The following is a 19,124-nucleotide window of genomic DNA, read 5'->3' on the forward strand; positions in this document are numbered from 1 at the left end:
GAGATGATCTAGTTTCTTCTATTCTAGTGTGCTTTCATTAAAAATGTTGTTTGCAGCCAGTGGTATACTAGAACCACCTCCCCCCTGCACCTCCCAGTTGACATTCTATTTGCAGTTTGAAATCAGCTAAATGAAGCTTATGTATATATAGTATCTATATATATATAAATACGAAGCACAAAGAAATGATGGATTCAAAATGCATCTCTTTTTGGTACATACTTTATGTTTATTAAAAATCCAAATACCGATTTGAATGCAAAAGGTGGATGAGCCTGAGAAAGAGAGAAAACACTGAGTAGAATTCCTCTGCTAAGAAAATGGAAAATTGCCACCTGCTCTCATTAAGATGAATCAGGAATGTCAACATGGATGGAATCTGTGACCTCAGTTACACAGTTTCCACTTCTTTCACTTAAAAACTGGTCAGTCTCAGAACAGTTAAATCCAGTAAAGGCTTAATTAACTCTCAGCTAACAAAGACTGATTCCCTGACAGAATATGCGTTTTTGAAATCATTTCCATATTTACTTGCCTATAATTTTAATTGTTGAGGCTTCAAAATACATCTGGCCAGACACTGAGGAGAGAAAAGCATGCAGACATCGCATACCAGGCATGGGTGGTGGTGGGAGTGGGCGGCAGTCCTGGATCTCAGCCTGTGTTTGGATCTAAGTAGGACACAAGTTTTGGTGTGTTGTCCTCACCTCATTCCTGGCTTTTTCTCAGTCTTCTTTTTACCTTTCTAACATTCTCCTTTTTTCTCTACCTAGCAGTAGTGGGCAAATGAAGTATGCTGAAAAGGAAGGATATTTTTTTTTCAAAGATTCCTTTCTTCAGGTTTTAGAAGCTGAGAGCTTTCCACGGTAGCTGAAATCACTTTAAGCGACTTCATTCTTCTAAGTTGCAGTCCTTTTAATTCAGTTCCCTCACACAATAAGTCTATTCAGTTTCTTTTAGAATAAATAAATTAGTATTCTGGAAATGTGACCTGAAAATTTTACCTAGTAAAATGTGCCTAAGTGCTCTGCGAAACCAGGGATAGAAGAAACCATATATTAAGGGATTACATGTGGAGTTAAAATAACCAAACCATGTCAAAGCATCAAACAAAACTACAGGAGTAGAGAAGTTCAAAAAGGGATCCAATAGAATTGTGAAGAAACAGGGAAACCAACATAATAAGAAAACACCCATCACGATTCCTAAGGTCTTAGCTGCTTTTTTGTCTTGCCTCATTTGATTGTTTTGATTTTCTGGTAGGTTATTGATTGCACGAGCATGTTTCCTGGATACTGCAAAAATTTTGCCATAAATCCCCACCATCACAGACCCAGGAGTGAAGAAACCTGCCATAAACAAGGTGGTCCCCCATAGTTTGTTGAACATGACTGGGCAGGAACTGGAACAGGCCACCAAGATATCATAACCTTCTATTCCATCAGCGTAGGCCTCTGAGAAAACCACCCCAAATGCAAATGCCCCGGGAACAGACCAGCAGAGGAGTAGCAAGCGTTTAATGACTGAAATTGTCATTTTTGTGGAATAATGTAAAGGGTAACAGATAGCATAAAATCTATCAATGGCCACTGAGCAAAGATGGAAAATGGATGTTATGCTAAGCATCAGGTCAAAACTATAATGAATCTTGCAGAATGTGAGCCCAAAATACCAGCAATTCTCCACCGATCTGATCATACTATATGGCATGATGGTGAGCCCCAGGAGGAAATCGGTGACTGCCATGGAGAGGATGAGGAGGTTGGTTGGTGTGTGAAGCTGCTTGAAGTAGGATATGGAAATTATCACGGCAAGATTGCCAAACACCGTGATGACGATGGCTCCTGCCATAAATGAATACATGGCAGCTTGGACACCCAGCGGCCTTTCATTTGGGGGGCAAGATCCATTTCCGTATTCAGAGCAATCCAATGTTTCCTTCAGAAAAGAAAAGCAAAATCTCATGGAATCTTGTCAGATAATAGATAACATATTCAATTTTATATGTATTTTTATAAAAACTCAAGACCTAAAAGACTCAAGGAAGATAATTAATGTGGAAATATTACTTATGATCTTTCCCATTTATTTATCTTAACCTTGCTCCGCAATTTCATAGAATTATAACCTAACAATGAGTTTAAATGAATATTATTTACTCTATACTTTCATTAATTCAAATGATACCACCAACATTTACAAAGTTCTTAATTTATGCCAAGGCCTGAAATTAAAAGAAAGGAGGAAGAAGAGGAGGGGGAGGGGTAAGGAGAGAGGAAGGCGAAGAAACATGTTTATTACTGAACTAATGAGAGTTGATCTTCCTTTGTGTAAGCAGGAAGAGTTTCTTCCTCAGATGAGGCCGAACAGATCAGATTTGATTTAATGGGACGCAGAGGTTATTATTTGAAAATAGTTTTATCCCTGAGTTCTCTTATTTTCACCATGCTCTGGGTTTTTTTTCATGCTCGGTCATTTAGGAAGGGAAGGATCATTTCAGGATGTCTAATGATCTGGTAGAATCATCTTCCTCAGCCAAACATGGAGACTTGAAGCAGCTCAGAGCCAGAGCAGCTACATCGGAGGTAGGCAAAGGCCAACCATCACTTCTTTGTGGAGACTAGGTGAACCTCTCCAGGGGCCCTTCTCAGACTTTGTGTGAGGTGTAACAAGCAATAATGGCAGCAGGACAAGTTGTGGTGTGGGGGTCGCACAGAGGGTGAGCAGCAAGTAGTTGCTGCGCTTTAGGAAAGAAGCCATCGCCACTACAGGAAAACAAACAGCACATGCCCTCCTTTTATTGGCCCAGTATGTTCTTTTGCTTATAAAAATCTGATGCTTATGTGTATGAGCATATTTAGAATAAATGTAACATGTTCATGAATTAGGGTGTTTATTTTTAATGTACATTCAGGGAAAAAGCACTCTCCAGATACAAAGTGTAACTTAATATTGCAGAAAACCTTTGGTCATTGATGACTTCACAAATATCAGACCTGACCACTCACTAACAGATAAACCTATAAATTCTCAGCCTCTGTGAGCAGCATCACACCCTGGGCAATAGCTTACTCAGTGCCCACAGTACACAGGACAGAATGGAAGGAACAAGAAAGCAGGAACTATCCCTGGCTGCAGAGAGTCTATGAAACAGCTGAAGGGATAAAATACATTAACACTTAAAACCCAAATGATTCTGCACCACAGGTGAAAAGCAGCTGTTGCAATGAACCCACCAAGGAGAGGTCGAGGCAAAATGTGCAAAGTTAAAAAATGGACAAAGGGGGTTTCAGGCTGGGATAAGCAAGAATGCTCCAGCAGGGTGGGACTTCCGATGTGGCTCTCAATGGGTTAATGGGATTTGAACAGAAACGCAAAAAGGCTATTCCAAACAGAATGCGGGGTGAAGTAGAAATATGAAGTTGTTTATAGAAGTTTGAAAGTCATTCTCAGGGTATCTGAAACAAAACAGTGAAAATAGGGGGTTTAGGAGAGGATAGAGGGGGAGAAGAAAGGGTTTCTAGTTTCTCTGTTGCCCCCAAGCTGTTCTTAGCCAGGATACAGTCAAGGAACTTTCCCACTTTGTTCTCAAATTTAAGGAGTGATTTTGAAAAGAAAATAAATTAAAAGCAAATTAAGTTAGCTACAGGAGAATGAGTACAGATTTGAAATGCAAAGCTTTCTCCAATTGATTTTTTAATTGAAGAATAATTGGTAAATAATATTGTATTAGTTTCAGGTGTATGTCATAGCAATTTGATATTTATAAAACATTGCAAAATGGTCAGTATAAGTCTGTCACTATACAAAGTTGTTATAATATTATTGACTATATTCCCTATGCTGTACTTTTCATTCCCATGTGTTACTGTTTTATGACTAGAAGTTTGTACCTTTTAATCTCCTTCACCTATTTCATCTGTCCCATCATCCCCCTCCCTTCTGACAACCACCAGTTTGTTCTCTGTATCTATGCGTCTGTTTCTGTTTTGCTTCATTCAATTGTTTTGTTTTTTAAGTTTCATAGACAAGTGAAATCATATGGTATTTGTCTTTTTTTGTCTAATTTATTTCACTTAGCATAATATCCTCTAGGTCCACTTGCAGTGTCACAAATAGCCGAATTTCATTCTTTTTTATGGCTAAGTAATAGTCCATAGTATACGTGTACCACCTCTTCTTTATCCATTCATCTACTGATGGACACTTACGTTGCTTCCATATCTTGGTTATTGTAAATAATGCCACAATGAACATAGGAGAGCATATGTCCTCTCAAGTTAGTGGGGTTTTTTTTCCTTTGGATAAATACCTAGAGGTGGAATTGCTGGATCATATGGTATTTCTATTTTTAATATTTTGAGGAAACACCATACTGTTTTCCATAGTGGCTGCACCAGTTTACATCCCACCAACCGTGCGTGTTGTCTCCATTTTCTCAACATCCTCACCAATACTTGTCACTCTTTGTCTTTCTGATACTAGCCATTCTGTCAGTGAGGCATTACCTTACTGTGGTTTGATTTGCCTTTCGCTGATGTTTAGTGATGTGGAACATCTTTCCACGTGTCTGTTGGCCATCTGTATGTCTTCTTCGGAAAAATATATTCAGGTCCTCTGCCCATTTTTTAATTGGATTGTTGCTTTTTTGATATTGAATTGTACATTTTCTTTATAAACCATGGATGTTAACCCTCCAACTGATTCTAAGTGTCAAAGTCCAAGGCAATTTTATCCTTTTTATACTTCCTGCTCTGGGGCCCTGTCCTGCCTGTGCAGAGTTAATCTGTGTATGATAGGACACATTTTAGTCATGGAACTAAAGATGGGGATGAGGGGGCACAGGTGATTATAATCACAAAATAGGAACACTACCAAAAGCATTTGGAGTCTCTGCCAACCAATATTCTAACTGCTGTTTATGGTAATGACAGACATTCCTGAAAGAGTTTGTCAGAACATTTTTATCTAAAACTTTCTAAAATGCATACAACTATTTCTGAATTGTGCTTGTTTTAGCAGCTACTATAGGGGTTTCTAATATGCACATAGCATTTATCTCCTTTTCTCTCAACAGGGAAGAATGTAGGAGGAAAAAAATGGGAAGCAAGGAATTTTCACCCCTCTTTGGTATCAAGTCTTTCTAATTACCTGCTGGTCAATTAAACATCAGCCCAGAAGAAAGTACTGGGAGATAAGGCAGTGCTACAAAATAGAAAGGAAGGTTCTAATCACTTTTAATATCTTCATTAAAAAGTATAGGAAAGTGAAAGAAAATCTTGGCTGATTTTTAAATCACTTTACTTCTTAGAAAGTAAAGCTAAGAGAAAAAAAATTTCATTTTAGTGAAAATGGCACACACACACACACACACACACACACACACACACACACACACTATTCTTGTGCTAAAGGCGACTCCACAATAATACATTTTAGGGTTTAATTGAAAACTTCTCTTTGTTCCTGGCTTAGTGACTTTGATATTATTAATCAGCTTACCGTCCCACTTTTGAAAAGGCCATATTCAATCATCCCAAGTTTCAAATCACAGGGCATGGAGCTAGACTCCCTTCCCTTTTAGTGTTCAGGAACTTTAATTGGCCAGTCAGCTCTAAGAACTATAACAGAGTTTTTTGAAATATGTATGATGCATGTACATAACCGTGTATTATGAGTCCAAGTCAATTTACTTAATAGTATTTGTATTCCTTGTACACCTGCCACACAGCAGGAAGGGGCACATCAGATGACTATCTGGCAAGTTCATCAAACAGTACTTTTACATAAATTCCCTTTAAGCATCATCATTCTCCCTGGTATAGCTGGCATGTTTCTTGCATGTGACATCCATTCAAGAAACCTTTCAATGGCCATATCTTAAACATCTTTGAGGTTGATTACTGTGAAAGCTAAATGTATAAAACAATATTATCAAGGCTATATTTTTCAAGTGTCATTTTTTCTAGTTTTTTAATCTATTAGTATAAGCCACATATAGATGATACATGGATTGTAACAGAATAAAATGGAAATTCTGGGCTTTTCTCCATTACTGTAAGATTTCTACAAGAAGCACAAACATTAAAGATTTGGAACACAATAAATTGCTTGCCCATTCATCTTATGAATAAATACCCTGTCTAAAATTTATTCTCCTAAATTGTTAAAATCAAAGTGTTTTCTACATTACCCAAGAAAGTCATTAAATTGCAGGACCATGACCATGATAATAAAGAATGTTCTGAGTTTTCTTATGTGATCTCATTTCTTTTTACCTTATATTAAATTGTTAAGTGCTTCCATATTAAATATTCCTCTGCTGTAGCAACCACTTTTTAAACCTTTAAGGGTCTTTATAAAGTCTTTCTTGTTAATCCTTGAATTATATTGCCCTTACTCAAGCTATTCATTTTTTTTCAATTTCTCAATTACTATCAAATATTCAATGTTAGCCATCATAACATATTAAATAATAATATGAATAGCGTTAGCACAATGACTGATATATAAAGAGCACCATCAAAGGTAACTTTTCTCTCATCTGTCTTTTCTTCATTCCTTTTTGGGATGAACACCCCATACAAGAACATTTTTGATTAGAATAGATTTCTCTTAAGGAAGTAAAGTAATAGATTATATGTAAAAAGCCGTGGTAACTACCTTAACATCTGCTTCACTTAGGTGAACACTGATGATCAATCATTTACTTAGTTCCTTATAAAGAGGTAACCTTTTCCAGTATTCTAAATCTGTTTCCCTGTCAACACGTTACCCTGCCAAAAGGCTGCACATTATCCTGTTCACATATTCAAAAATTCTGCTTTTTATTACAAATTCATAGTAAGTCCAATACCTACCATTCCTACACTTTCTCTCTGCAAGTGACCAAAAGCACAGAAGAGGAATCAAGGTACCAGCAATGCTACTGCATTATTAGGGTGATGATTTACTTCCTAAAAAAATTTTTAGGAAGAGAATGCAGATCTGTCCTTCTCAATCCCTTCTCCACATACCTGTTGCAGGGAAGAAGATGCCATTGCTGATTAAATTCCTTACTGAAGGAACTTTATTTCTTTGTTTCTTTTCTAACTACTGTGAATGCTCATATGGAACCTGAACTATGTGAACTGTGTTCTTTTATAACTTAACAGTTAGTCTCAAAGGAGTTGGGTCTGAAAATTAAAAAAAAAAAGAAAAGGAAAAACAAACCCTTGCTTTTCTAAAGTTTAACAGCTTAATAAGCCTAAACTACCCCTTCATCCTCTCAGGAGTCTCTGCTTACCTAAGTTTTCATCACCTACAGTCTCTAAATTTGCTATTGTATAATGACTAACAGCAGATCAGAGCAGCTGAGTTGCAGATGTCCATAGGAATCTGATCCCAGCTGCACATGGATGGGGTCAGTGGTTCAGATAGAAAAATGGTAATGTGTCCTCCACCTCTTTAGCAAAATCTGAGACTGTCATAGTCTACATTTTGCCTTACATTCCAGACACTGAGAAAGAGCTCACAATCCATTGTCTTTCTCTCTTTTCCTTTGTATAAACGTGACTCAAAGTACAGATCTCAACAACCCTCTTAGACCTGGAGGAATGAGGCATAATTATTGTCTCCTTAAGGAACACATGTGATGACACCAACATCTCAGATGCTACTGGCTTACATCAACTAACAGACTGAAGGACCTACTTTCTGTGTTCTTTTAAAATGTGGAAGTTCAGTTTGCAGTGACGGGGTGGCCTTGGAGGCACCATACCCCAGATGTCGATGAAATATAATATTGGTCATTTCAAAATGTCCAGGCTCTACATGAATTTAAATGACAGCTTCTCCGTGTGATCTCAGTGAGTGTGGCTCAGGGCTGCTCCATGGCACATGACTTGTGTGGTCACACAGAGACCTGAGCTTTAAGGCCCCCACGTGGCTTACTGATGTGCTACCATCCTCTTGAAATTCTCACTAGTTTTTAACAAAGGACTCCGCATTTTCATTTTGTGACAGGCTCCACAAATTTTGTAGCTAGTTCAATCTCTCTTAAGAGATCTTTTCGAATAAAAAGAACAAAAATACCTCTTTTCATTTCAGAGCATATTCATATTTATATTGTCATATGATGAGAAAATGTATCTGAAAGTATTTTTAATGAAAACTTCATAAATATTAACAATTATATACCAAGGAGGTATAACTTAATTTTTTTTAATAGCGGAAGATGTTATTACTCAAAGTTGCCAGCAACTTCCATCTCTTCTGGGGAAGACAGTAAGGTGTTTTGGGTAAACCTTTGCATCTCTTTAAAGGATTATTTAAGCATTCTATTTTAATTATTTAGATGGGAGATAAGTAGCAGGGGAAGGTTATAACTTGCGTTTTTAAAGAGCTAAAGAGTTTCCATAGAGCAAAAAGAATGAGTCTTTAGTCTTCCCTTTTGAGGTTCACTGATAGTAGAATATATCTAATAAATGGAAGAAGAGTTATGTTAGGCCAGCTGGCAAGAAAGGACAGCAGGGCCTTCCCAAGCAGGGCTGACCAAGAGGGAGGCATTTGGAGGACTGATGGTGCAAAACCAAACAATAGATGGCTGAGCCTAGAAAACTCTTCAGAACCAGCCTCTCTGATCTCAAGGGCAAGATTTGAAAGTAAGAGCTCTTTGGTGAATACAAGTGTGATGAGCACACACTCACTCTTCTTTCTAAGCCTTTATAAACTATAGAGCCCCTCATATCCACGTATCACTACCTCATAGCAGATGGAATGGTATCATCCAACTGGCCACCTACTTTTCAATAGTGATACCTTGAGGCATGTTGGAAGAAGTGAACCTTTGGATTCAATCCCGAGAATATAACCAAAAGACCCAAAGGGAAATGGGACAGATGGCTAATTAATTTAAATAATACAAAGAGGTATAATCTCATTTTGTACCTTGATCTGGAAAAAAGGGATATATCACTAATATTAGTGTTCACATTTTTCAGTGGAACTCAGGTGTGCAGAACTTGAATTGATCACAATCATACCACACATAGTCCTGCTTGCTTTTATAATATGACTACCTCTGACTGTGAGCTATGCTGACAATAGCTTACATATACCTATATGCTGCTTTCTGTCCATTGCCCTAGGTAGCTACTTCATCAAATTTTGCATGTTATTTTTTATATTATTGTAATAGCTTTATTACTTTTATATCCTTAATAATAACCTTATTATCAGTTATATAGATAGCAAATATATTCTTCCAGTATATAGCTTACCTTCTCTTTTTGATATTTTTTGATAAACAAAGTTCTTTCATATAGTAAATTTATCAACCATTTATTTTTGTGTGTCTTTACTTAAAAATTATTTCCCTACTTTGAAGTCAGAAAAGGGTCATCTACATTTTCTACTGTAAATTTTATTAAAAAGCATAAATGAAGACCTAAACAAATGAAGAAATATACCATACTGAGGGACTGTAAGATTCACTGGGATAAAGGTGGTAGTTTTCCTCTAAATGACCTATAGATATAACTCCATTAAAATCTCAAAGTTTGTATGTGTATATGTATATATGTGTGTGTTTTTTGGCAAGTTGTCTCAAAAATGTAGCAGTCATTACAGAAGGCTACCTAAACCTAAACTCTCCAGATGAAGAAAAAGAGAAAGAGAAAGAAAAAAATGGCTTGAAAGAGTAAATGAAATTGGACCCTCTCTCATACCATTCACAACAATCAATTCCAGAATTTAGGGGAAATAAAACCTAAATATGAAGGGCCAAGCTAGAAAACTCTTGGGAGATAAGCTGGGAAAATTTCTTTATGATCTCATTAGAGAAAAGGATTACTAAAGCCACAAAAAGCACAAAACTTATAGAAAATCATTGACAAATTTTGACTACACGAGGATGAAGAATTTATGTTTAGCAAAAGTCATTGTAAGAAACTGAAAAAAATAAGTTACTAACTGGGGGAAGATATTTGTCACACATATAAAGCATCAGGGATATGCAAAGAACTACCAATTGGTAAGATAATTTTTTAAAATAATGTTATTTCTCCTAAGCGGTGTTCAGTCTGCAAGGGTGCTTGTATATCTGTTAAATATTCTAATCAATATTTATTAAAGACTAATTTGTTTGTAAAGACAGATCATCACAATGCAATATGCTATGTGCAATAATAGAACTCTGCTTGAATGGCTCTTGGAGATCAGAGAAGGAAGCACCACTGAGGGCTGAGAAGGTCTCTATCAAGCAAGCTTCAGAAAAGAGTTATGCTGAGATAAGGCTTCAAGAATGAGGAAGTAAACTATTTGGTGAAAGGCATGTGAACAGCAGGAAGAGAGTGTTCAAAACCTGGGTTTTAAAAAGCTTAGATCTGAAAAGATGCAGAGTTTTCAGGATATTTAGGTAACTTTGTATGACTAAAATACAATGTGTTTGTCAGAGAGGGGAGGAAGATACAGATAGAAAAGTAGGCAGGAGAGACCACCGAGGTCTTTAGTGCTAGCCAAGGACTTTGGATATTATGGTATAAGTAATGTAAAAAACACCTGAAGATATTCAACAGCAGAAAGACACTTGGGCCAGGGATCAAATATGGGTTTCAAATGAATCAATGGTACTTTGTAGAGAATGGACTACAGGGGTCAAGATTTGAGGAATGAAACCAGTTGTGGGATTTATCCAGACTTCATGAAGGGAAGTTCAAAGCTGAATTAAGATGCTTTGCCCACACTTGACTGGATGTGGGGAGTAAGTAGAAGGAGGAGTCAGGGATACTCCGATTTCCAGAGTAGCAATTGTAAGTGTAATGGTGACTTTCAATAGAAAACAGGAGGAGGAGGTTAGCTCATGAGAAAATGTACTTCAGTTTGGCATAGACAGAATTTTGGGTGCCTTCTGAAGAGGAGATATCCAATAGATAAAAACCACCCATATGTTTTATTTATGTTGGCCAGACAAGAACAGAAACTGGGAGGAGGCAGTAAGGTTACTATCACAACAATGACCTTCAGGGTTCACCTTATCAGTTACACAGAAAAAGTGACATGTTATGCGGTAATCAGAGCTCAAAATTGGTAGTTAGGGATTTATTTTTTTAATTCTGTCTCTGCAATTATGAACACAATTTATTGACCATGTGTTAAGAATTATGTACTGTATATTATGCAAACATTTGAGAAATATAACATCATTTCATTTCCACAAAAATTCAAGAGGGATGGAGAACATGTTAGTCTTATTCACGTCTGCATCCTTAGCATGGAGCTAACCTAATGAGGGCATATAACAGGCACTCATTAAATACTTGTCAGTTGAATGAATAAATTATTTAATGAATGAGTTAGTCTTCACACAAGAAACCTGAAAGTTACGCATTACCCATTTTGCAACTGAGAAAACTGAAATTTAAAGAGGCTTAGTAAATTGTTTTCTGCTAGTGAACATTACTGAACAGTTAATAATCACCAGTGCTTGAATGGAAGGGCCCCATGTTTCTAGGGTACATCACAGCAATGATTCTGGTTCCCTTTTGTTTGTGGTCTTGATGGTGGTAACAGGACTGAGGAAGAGAATTCAGATGACTCAGTCTACCAGGTAGTGACTACCATTTTTCATTCAGCTTCTTTACTTAGAACTAACCTGTCATCTAACTGTACATATGCAAATTTAGCATGTGTGATTCCCACCTTTCACATACTACATGGTAGTAAATAGATGTTACTGTAGTATTGTGTTGTGCTGCATCTCATTTTACTATTTGTAATGTAAACTGTGGAAGGAAAACCAATGGATGACCTGTGTGTTTTTCCTTATTCTCCAAACTTTTATAATTGTCCATGCTTAGGAAAATATACAGACAAGATGAAAACCCTAAGCCACTTAAAAATAAAGTTACAACGCATGGGAGCCTATGCGTTTGCCAACTTTTCTGTTTGTTAAAAGTACATCTTGTGAGAATTGCTAATAGCAATAATTAAATGTGTTGATTAGCTATTTACCAGTGCCTATTGCACTTTATTTACAGCTTGACACTTTGAAGCTCTTGACAATTCGAGCCCACAGTCCAAAGAGACAAATAGGAGCAGCCTTTCTTTCATCTGGCTCTCATTGGCCAAACTTCTGAGTAAACAGAGGCCAGAGGGCATCATTAACACATCTCCTGTTCTGCCTGGGTCATGATGGGGAAATAATTTCACACTGTAGGTCACTGGGGAGTAGCTGTACTTAGTGGAGATAGGAAAACATTTATCACAGAACTTACCTGAGGAACTAAATGTTTGGGGAATTCTCGGACTATTAAGCACAGGCAAAGTGTAAATCTGAAAAAGAAAACTTTAGCTGATGCAAGAGAGGCAAAACAGTGACTTCTACCTTAGTCTATCTTCTCGTTTCATGTAAGTAGGTTTGCAGCTCTGACACCATGAGACAAAAAAGGAGTCATCTTTCTGGGAGATTTCAGAAGTCTCAGGAAAACGATTCAACTAACATCACACCTCAGCCCCAGCTGGCTGATATAAGAAAACTCTTGATTGGATACTCATTATATTTGTCCCTTCATGAGTAATTTCAAAATTTAAATTTATAAGTAAATTATATACATCAAATAACTTAAGATCCTCCATTAAAAGGGGAAATAATACAGGACAAGGCCAATGTGTTTCTTGGTAGCCAGAGTTATTTTGCACGTATCTGGCTGTTGCCTTGGTCAGCTATTGCCACCAATTGTGACATGTATATTTAAGAAGTGGAATGTTTGCTACTGATAAGCCGTTGTGAGTAGCTTAATGTTAAGATTCTAACTCACTTTAATTGACAAGTATGCTGAGAATTTTTAACTTGTGTGACTCAGTGATTTCTTTCTACTGGGAAACATCCAAGACAAACAAATCAGATCGATGCTGAGGTTGATGTCCTCACAGTAGAATCAGCTTCAATGGCATATTCTAACCAAGTTAGAATTTGGAGCAGCATAAATTCACCAAAGATGAGAGATTTGGGAAAGGAGTTTTAGGAGGAGGACTGATATGGGAAAGAAGGTCAGGACTTGTCAAAGACAAAGTTACTTTCTTCAAATACTTTTTACAGCTGGTCATATACTCAACATGTATTGAAACATTCTGAGAAATGCATATGTATCTTATTGATGAAAAAAACTTCAATCTGATTCTTACACCATTTACGTAATTTGAGTACAGCATCAAAATATCACTCTAATAGTTTTGTTGGTACAATTTATAGTCTGATAAGTTCGAAAACACAAATCATTCTTCATGTATCTTTACACGTTTAAGTTAAAGTTCAAGCTTTTATTGACAGTGTATAACTAAACAGAAACTGTGACTCACCAGAATCCACAATTGATTGGAGTTTATATGGTTTGTCCTACTCTTTTGGCAAATATTTATGACTATCTAAAGACTGGGTTACTGACTTCAAGAACCAAGTTTAAAATCAGTATGGAACTTCCAGTTCACAAATCTCTTAAGGTGGCATTATTTATATTATTATTAACAAAGCAGTTCCAAAAAACTTCCTTGCTAACACATTTATTTTTAATATCTTCCTGAGGGGAAATTTATGTGAATACTCTTCTTTGAGAGGAAAGCAGAAAATGAGACTGTTTTGACTGGAAGTTACCTGGACTGGGCAAAGGAGTGTCATATTGTAGAAATTGCTTTCATGGTATTTACCATCATACAGTATATCAAGTTAAGGATCTTTCTGTGGATACAGCCAAAAATTATTTTCAAAGGGAACTTATTAGAAGACAGTCTGGGACTCACGGAGTCCATGAGAAACTGCAGAACTTAGTTTAGAAATGGGAGGACCGCTAGGCAGCTTCAGAGTTGGGAAGTGAGAACTGTGATGTACCAAGCGCAGTCTGGTGATGTGGACAGAATCAAACCCACGTGCTGCCTTCTTTTCTGCTGATTCAGCTAAAGATGGCTGTGTCTTTCCCTCTGCTAAAGATCTGAATTCTAAAGGAAGCTTTCTGAGAAGTTTAGCTTGGGTTATCTATCTACCCATGTTCATTTAAGAGGAAGTACAGAGGGCCAGTCTTTTCAGTATAGTTCCAACAGATTTTATCTAGTTGGTGTAAGATAAATTGTAACTGAAATAAGCAGGCGAAGAGAGGCAACAAAGGGCTGGGTAGTTTATTTGAATGTAATTCTCGGGTGAGGTTCTCAGTCTACAGAAATGGAGGCTGGGAAAGTTGTGCCCAGCAGGGCAGGCAGCAAGTTTTTAAAGAAGGTAGGGGGAGGGAGAGCTTAGATTTACGGCGGGGCGAGGATTGGCTAGCTTAAGGCACATTTTTCAGGTTGGGAAGGGGCAGCAGCTGGGGACTTTGGCACGTCATCAGTGTCCGACGTGCTCTCTCCTCTCCCTCAGTGCCTTCAACCTTACATTCCAGCCTTTTGGTCATAATGGGTGATGACTTGATCTGGCTACTTCTGGCTGACAAGGGGCATTGTGGGGGGGTGTTTCATAGCATGTAGCTACATTGCTCTGACTGCAAATATTTCACCTTACTTTTTCTAGAGGCTCTCACTTTATTCTGTCTAAGCTTATGGTCCCTGTCTCATTTTTTTCTTCTACAGATAGAGATTCTAGCTGCTGCTAGGGAAAAGGGGCGATGACCGCTCTGGCTGCTTCGTGCTGAGAGGGGGCGCAGTAATGGATGCAGCTAGGTCTCTATCACTGGTCGGTTGAGAGGGCCTTAGAAGGTTGGCGCTTTTATTCTGGTCTTCATTTCTATTACTATTTGCAGTTTTGTGGCTTCTAGGCAAGATAGAACAAATTGTTATTAGGTTAAGTAGCAACATCTGGAGTTGTATTTTCTATTTTGGAAGGACAAACTTGACGAGATTAAGAATGCATGGTTGAATATGAGAACTAGAAATATGAAGAGTTTAATTGAGAATTATAGCCAGGTATCATGGGGAAACTAGAATTCTGGATTGAGTTTACATCTCAATGACAAGTATTAGGATTTAGTATAGATAAGACTGCATTATTGAAACAATACTTTTCTCTAAAATCACCCTCATTTTTATTAGAAGTAGCTAGGTTAAGAAAATAATAACACTTGGCTTGATTATTTGCATAAGTGCAGCAAGAAAAGCAATTGATTACATAGGCTCTTTTAAATATGCTTTGCTGGAACTTTTTGTAAGGAATTTCAGACTGAACTTTTAAGGGCTTCTTGAGGCTAGAAAGCTAAGCTAGACTTGCCATCAGGTTGTGCCTGCAGTACCTGTAGATTTGGATGAATTATTTTCTTCTTGAGGTTTTTAAGACATTCTTGAGGTTCTTGCACCTGCTAGGAAGTGACTTTCTTTACTCACCTGGTAAGGCTGCTGGGAACTTTGTAAGCAAGGTACTAGGCTAGTTCTTCTAAGGGGCTTTGTTGGCTTTATAAAGTTAATCTTAGTTTTTTTAAAGCTGTCTGTTTATATCTGAGTTTGCACACGTGTCTCTCAGGTATGACATCTCAGTCAAAGCTTTGGTAATATAACCAGTGTTTCTAATTGGTCTTCTTACAAGGAAAGCAGATTCTTATTGAACTTGCGCAAATAAACATACTGCTATGAAATATAAAAATAGTCACTGAGAGTTTTCTTTTTTTTAATTCTGGAGGGATCAGGTAGAGAGAAAGATAAAGTTTCAATTCTGCTTATAAAGGCAGTCATTTACTAAACTGTTGTCAGCTTAAGAGAAAGAGCTAAAACGCTTTATCAGCAACATTTGAAACAAAAAGCTACAAAATCATCTTTAGTTTACTTAATCTTATGTAACTAATACTTGTTCTGCTGAAATCTAGCTCTTTACTAGCTTAAGAGTAATAAAACAGTTACTATAAATAATAAAAGACTTACAAATGACAATGGTTAAAGATCTGATGAGAGTTTACTGTAAGACAGTTGACATAAGGAAATTCTGATATTTCTGTAACACAAAACACTTAGTAACAAAGTTTAGCATTATTGTTTTTGACAGTGCCTTCTAGGTAATTAAGCAGGTAATTATATATCAGATAAATAAGCTAAGTTAGCCAAATACTTTATCCAATGAGAAAAAGTTCTTTTGACATGTTCCAGGGGCTTTTTGGAAAACATCAGAGTTAACTAGAGGTAAAAGTACCTTTTTGAATTTGATTTTGGGAAGCTGTTAAAAGTTTTAAGACACTTGCTTAAATAGGATTATAGGTTGCTATGAAGCAATACTTATCTATTTAACTAGAATGACAACAAAATACTTCAAAGGCAAATAAAGAAGGTTACACAGTTGTTAGCAAACTTTAGCTTTTAGTCCTTTTAATATTAAGATCTCATTTTGTTAAATACTCTGACAACTCATTGAGACTTTAAGCACGAGAAACTGCTTTGATAAAACAATTAGAGAACTTTTTGCAATTTTTCAATATTAAGAGCAGACTAATAGTTAAGAAAACTTTGTCTTTTTAATTGAAAACAAAATTCTAATTTTGCTGTGTACTTGATACTGAGATTCATTTGCTTTAATTTTATATAGCATGACCATATTAAATTCTTCTACAAACTTTCTACAACTTTCTTTTTATATTTAGAGTTCTCTCTTTAAATAAACAGCTGTACTTTAGAACAAAGTTACTTTCTTTTATCAAGACACATTCTTTAGTATGCAGAAATGTTTTCTTTATTACTTTAAGTAGTTTTAATTAGAACTTAAAGCCATTAGGTACTTTAATTTTTAGTGAACACTGAGAGGCAGACTATCATAAACTGTTACACTAGCATTGTTTGGATTGACAAATTTATGAACATTTTATAATTTCTGTTAACTATGAGCTTTACAACAGAATCTCTCACTAAGCACAAAGTATATCTTTTTAACTTAGCAAAATTTTAAGGTTTTAGGTTACCACAAAGATTTTTAGGCTGTAGATAGGTATACACACTGTAACACACAATTAAAAAGGTGTTCACTTGCCACATTTATTTAGTTCACTCATTTGTAACAGCTATGCTAGATTACTTACTAGGCCTTTACTGAATATTAGAAAAAGCTAAGCCTTTAAGCATTTTATTCTTAAAAGATTTAGCAGATAACATCAACTTAAATGACTTTAGGTAAACTTAGGCAGCTGATAACCACAAGGACATGCCCGCCTCAGCCAAAACCAAATTAGTGTTAATGCTTAATATTTTTTATCAGATTTTCTGGAAGTTTTAGAATGCCCAATTTTCACAAGTGCTTGTTTTTAAATCAGTTTTATTAATACCATCTGGAGGTAGGAAAATATTTTTCATTTATACACTTAGACACACAAACATACAAACTGAGACACAATGACTACAGTCAGCAACACTCCCCACACAAAAACATATGCACAGACAAACCGATATAAAGACTTGAGTTACTGATATCCAATTGCCTTCCTTCTCTCCAGCTTCTAGTTCGTGGCTTCTGGAACCAGAGGGTGGGAGGAGCGTGTTCTGGTGGGGGAAGAGGGCAGTGAAGGCAGAAAGAGAGGGGGAAGGGGTGGTACAGCCACCGGAAGAGGAGAGTAGGACAGCAGCATGTTTGAGAATGTAGGACTTTAAGATGGCGGTGACACGTGTGAAGACAAAGGATTTAAAGATGGTGGTGGAGAGAGGGGGAGGGGATCGTGAGCTGAGGGTGGCGGGCGACTGAGGTTTTCTGGCGGATCTGAAAAGGAAGGACTGGGCAGAGTAAGAGGCTGACAATCTTTAACTGGAGATTGGGCCAGGAGAACCTGAGTCATTGAACACAACATAAAGGTCCGGGCGGGAGAGCAAAGTCCAAAAAGCCTGCACATATGGGATTTCACTCTACTCTCTGCTCTAGTGGCAATAATTAATTAAGTCAGTGAGGAGGCCAAAATTGAAAGTTCCCTCAGGGGGCCAGCAAGATTGATCGTCCAAGGGATACTGAGGCCCGGCCTGAGAGCAAAGAAAGAAACTAGCTTCTGTTTGCAAACTTCCCAGGACAAACATAGAGTAGCCAAATTAGAAATGAGACACTGCAACAGGGTCTGAGCCTCCGCTTTTGAGGGCTGGTTCCCCATGTATGCGCCACTCCCCAACTAATCCTGCTGAGAGGAGCACCCAGCGTCCCAAGTGCACCAAGTCAGGGGAGACATCCTGGGAGCCTGGGTGAGGGACGTCTCCCACACTGCAGGGCCAGGGGCAGGCCAGATGCCTGCAGAGGGTGAGCTGGATGCCCAAGGGGCCGGATGCCCCACCTGGACATAGCTACAATTTCTAACAGACCAAGTGAAATGGAGTTAGGGAGGGAAACAGACCGGGGGAAACTGAGGGACTCACCGGAAAATAGTCCACGCAGTGGAGAGCAGGCTGAGGTCCCGGGTCAGGGAAGGAGGGGGCAGGGCCACCGGTGGCTGGTCGGGGCCCCGCGGTCACACTCCTTCCCAGGATTTCGGCACCAAATGTAAGATAAATTCTAACTGAAATAAGCAGGCGAAGTGAGGCAACAAAGGGCCAGGTAGTTTATTTGAATGCCATTTCCGGGCGAGGTTTCTCAGTCTACAGAAATGGAAGCTGGGAAAGTCGCGCCCAGCAGGGCAGGCAGCAAGTTTTTAAAGAAGGTAGGGGGAGGAGGAGCTTAGATTTACAGCGGCTGGAGGATTGGCTAGCCTAAGGCACATTTCTCAGGTTGGGAGGGGGCAGCAGCCGGGGACTTGTGCACGTCATCAGTGTGCAACATGCTCAGTCCTCTCCCTCAGTGCCTTCAACCTTACAGTTGGAATGAGAAATTTCTCAAAAGCTCATTAGATTCCTGTTGGAAAATGGCCTCTGAACAAAGATTTAAAAAAAAAAAACAAAAAAACCTCTGCATAAGGAAATTGAAGCTAGTGTAAAATTGGGAATATGGAAAGACAAAGTGAGCCTTTCTTCTTGCTTTGCTCAGGGTGGGTTACAATACATAAATATATTATATAAATAATATAGTGTACACATAATAATACTCTTATTATGAGTATTAAAAAGAGAAACTACAAAGAAAGGCTATAGGGCTTTAATACTGAGTAAAAAGTGTAGATGAGTCATGAACTTATCCCAAGAAAAATGTGTAATCAGTATTAAAACCTGAATAGTATTTTGTAAGA

General features: G+C 37.7%; 1 protein-coding gene and 1 long non-coding RNA gene across 3 annotated transcripts; both read right to left on the bottom strand.

Annotated features, from left to right (window-relative positions):
• Positions 1-942: 942 nt before the first annotated feature.
• On the bottom strand, positions 943-1,863 carry LOC108398568 (trace amine-associated receptor 2). Its single transcript, XM_017662652.2, has one exon. It carries the CDS (start codon positions 1,861-1,863, stop codon positions 943-945), a length of 921 nt encoding a protein of 306 aa, XP_017518141.2.
• Positions 1,864-14,145: 12,282 nt separating this feature from the next.
• On the bottom strand, positions 14,146-18,729 carry LOC140845824 (uncharacterized). 2 transcript variants are annotated; one of them, XR_012124725.1, is made up of 3 exons: positions 18,322-18,729; positions 15,871-15,940; positions 14,146-14,773 (listed from the first exon to the last, which is right to left on the bottom strand). It is a non-coding gene; the product is annotated as an uncharacterized lncRNA (long non-coding RNA). The 2 variants fall into 2 exon arrangements; XR_012124724.1 differs by lacking the exon at positions 18,322-18,729 and adding an exon at positions 17,374-17,882.
• Positions 18,730-19,124: the final 395 nt, after the last annotated feature.

This window comes from Manis javanica, chromosome 13, assembly GCF_040802235.1.
Source record: "Manis javanica isolate MJ-LG chromosome 13, MJ_LKY, whole genome shotgun sequence".
NCBI classification, from domain to species: domain Eukaryota; kingdom Metazoa; phylum Chordata; class Mammalia; order Pholidota; family Manidae; genus Manis; species Manis javanica.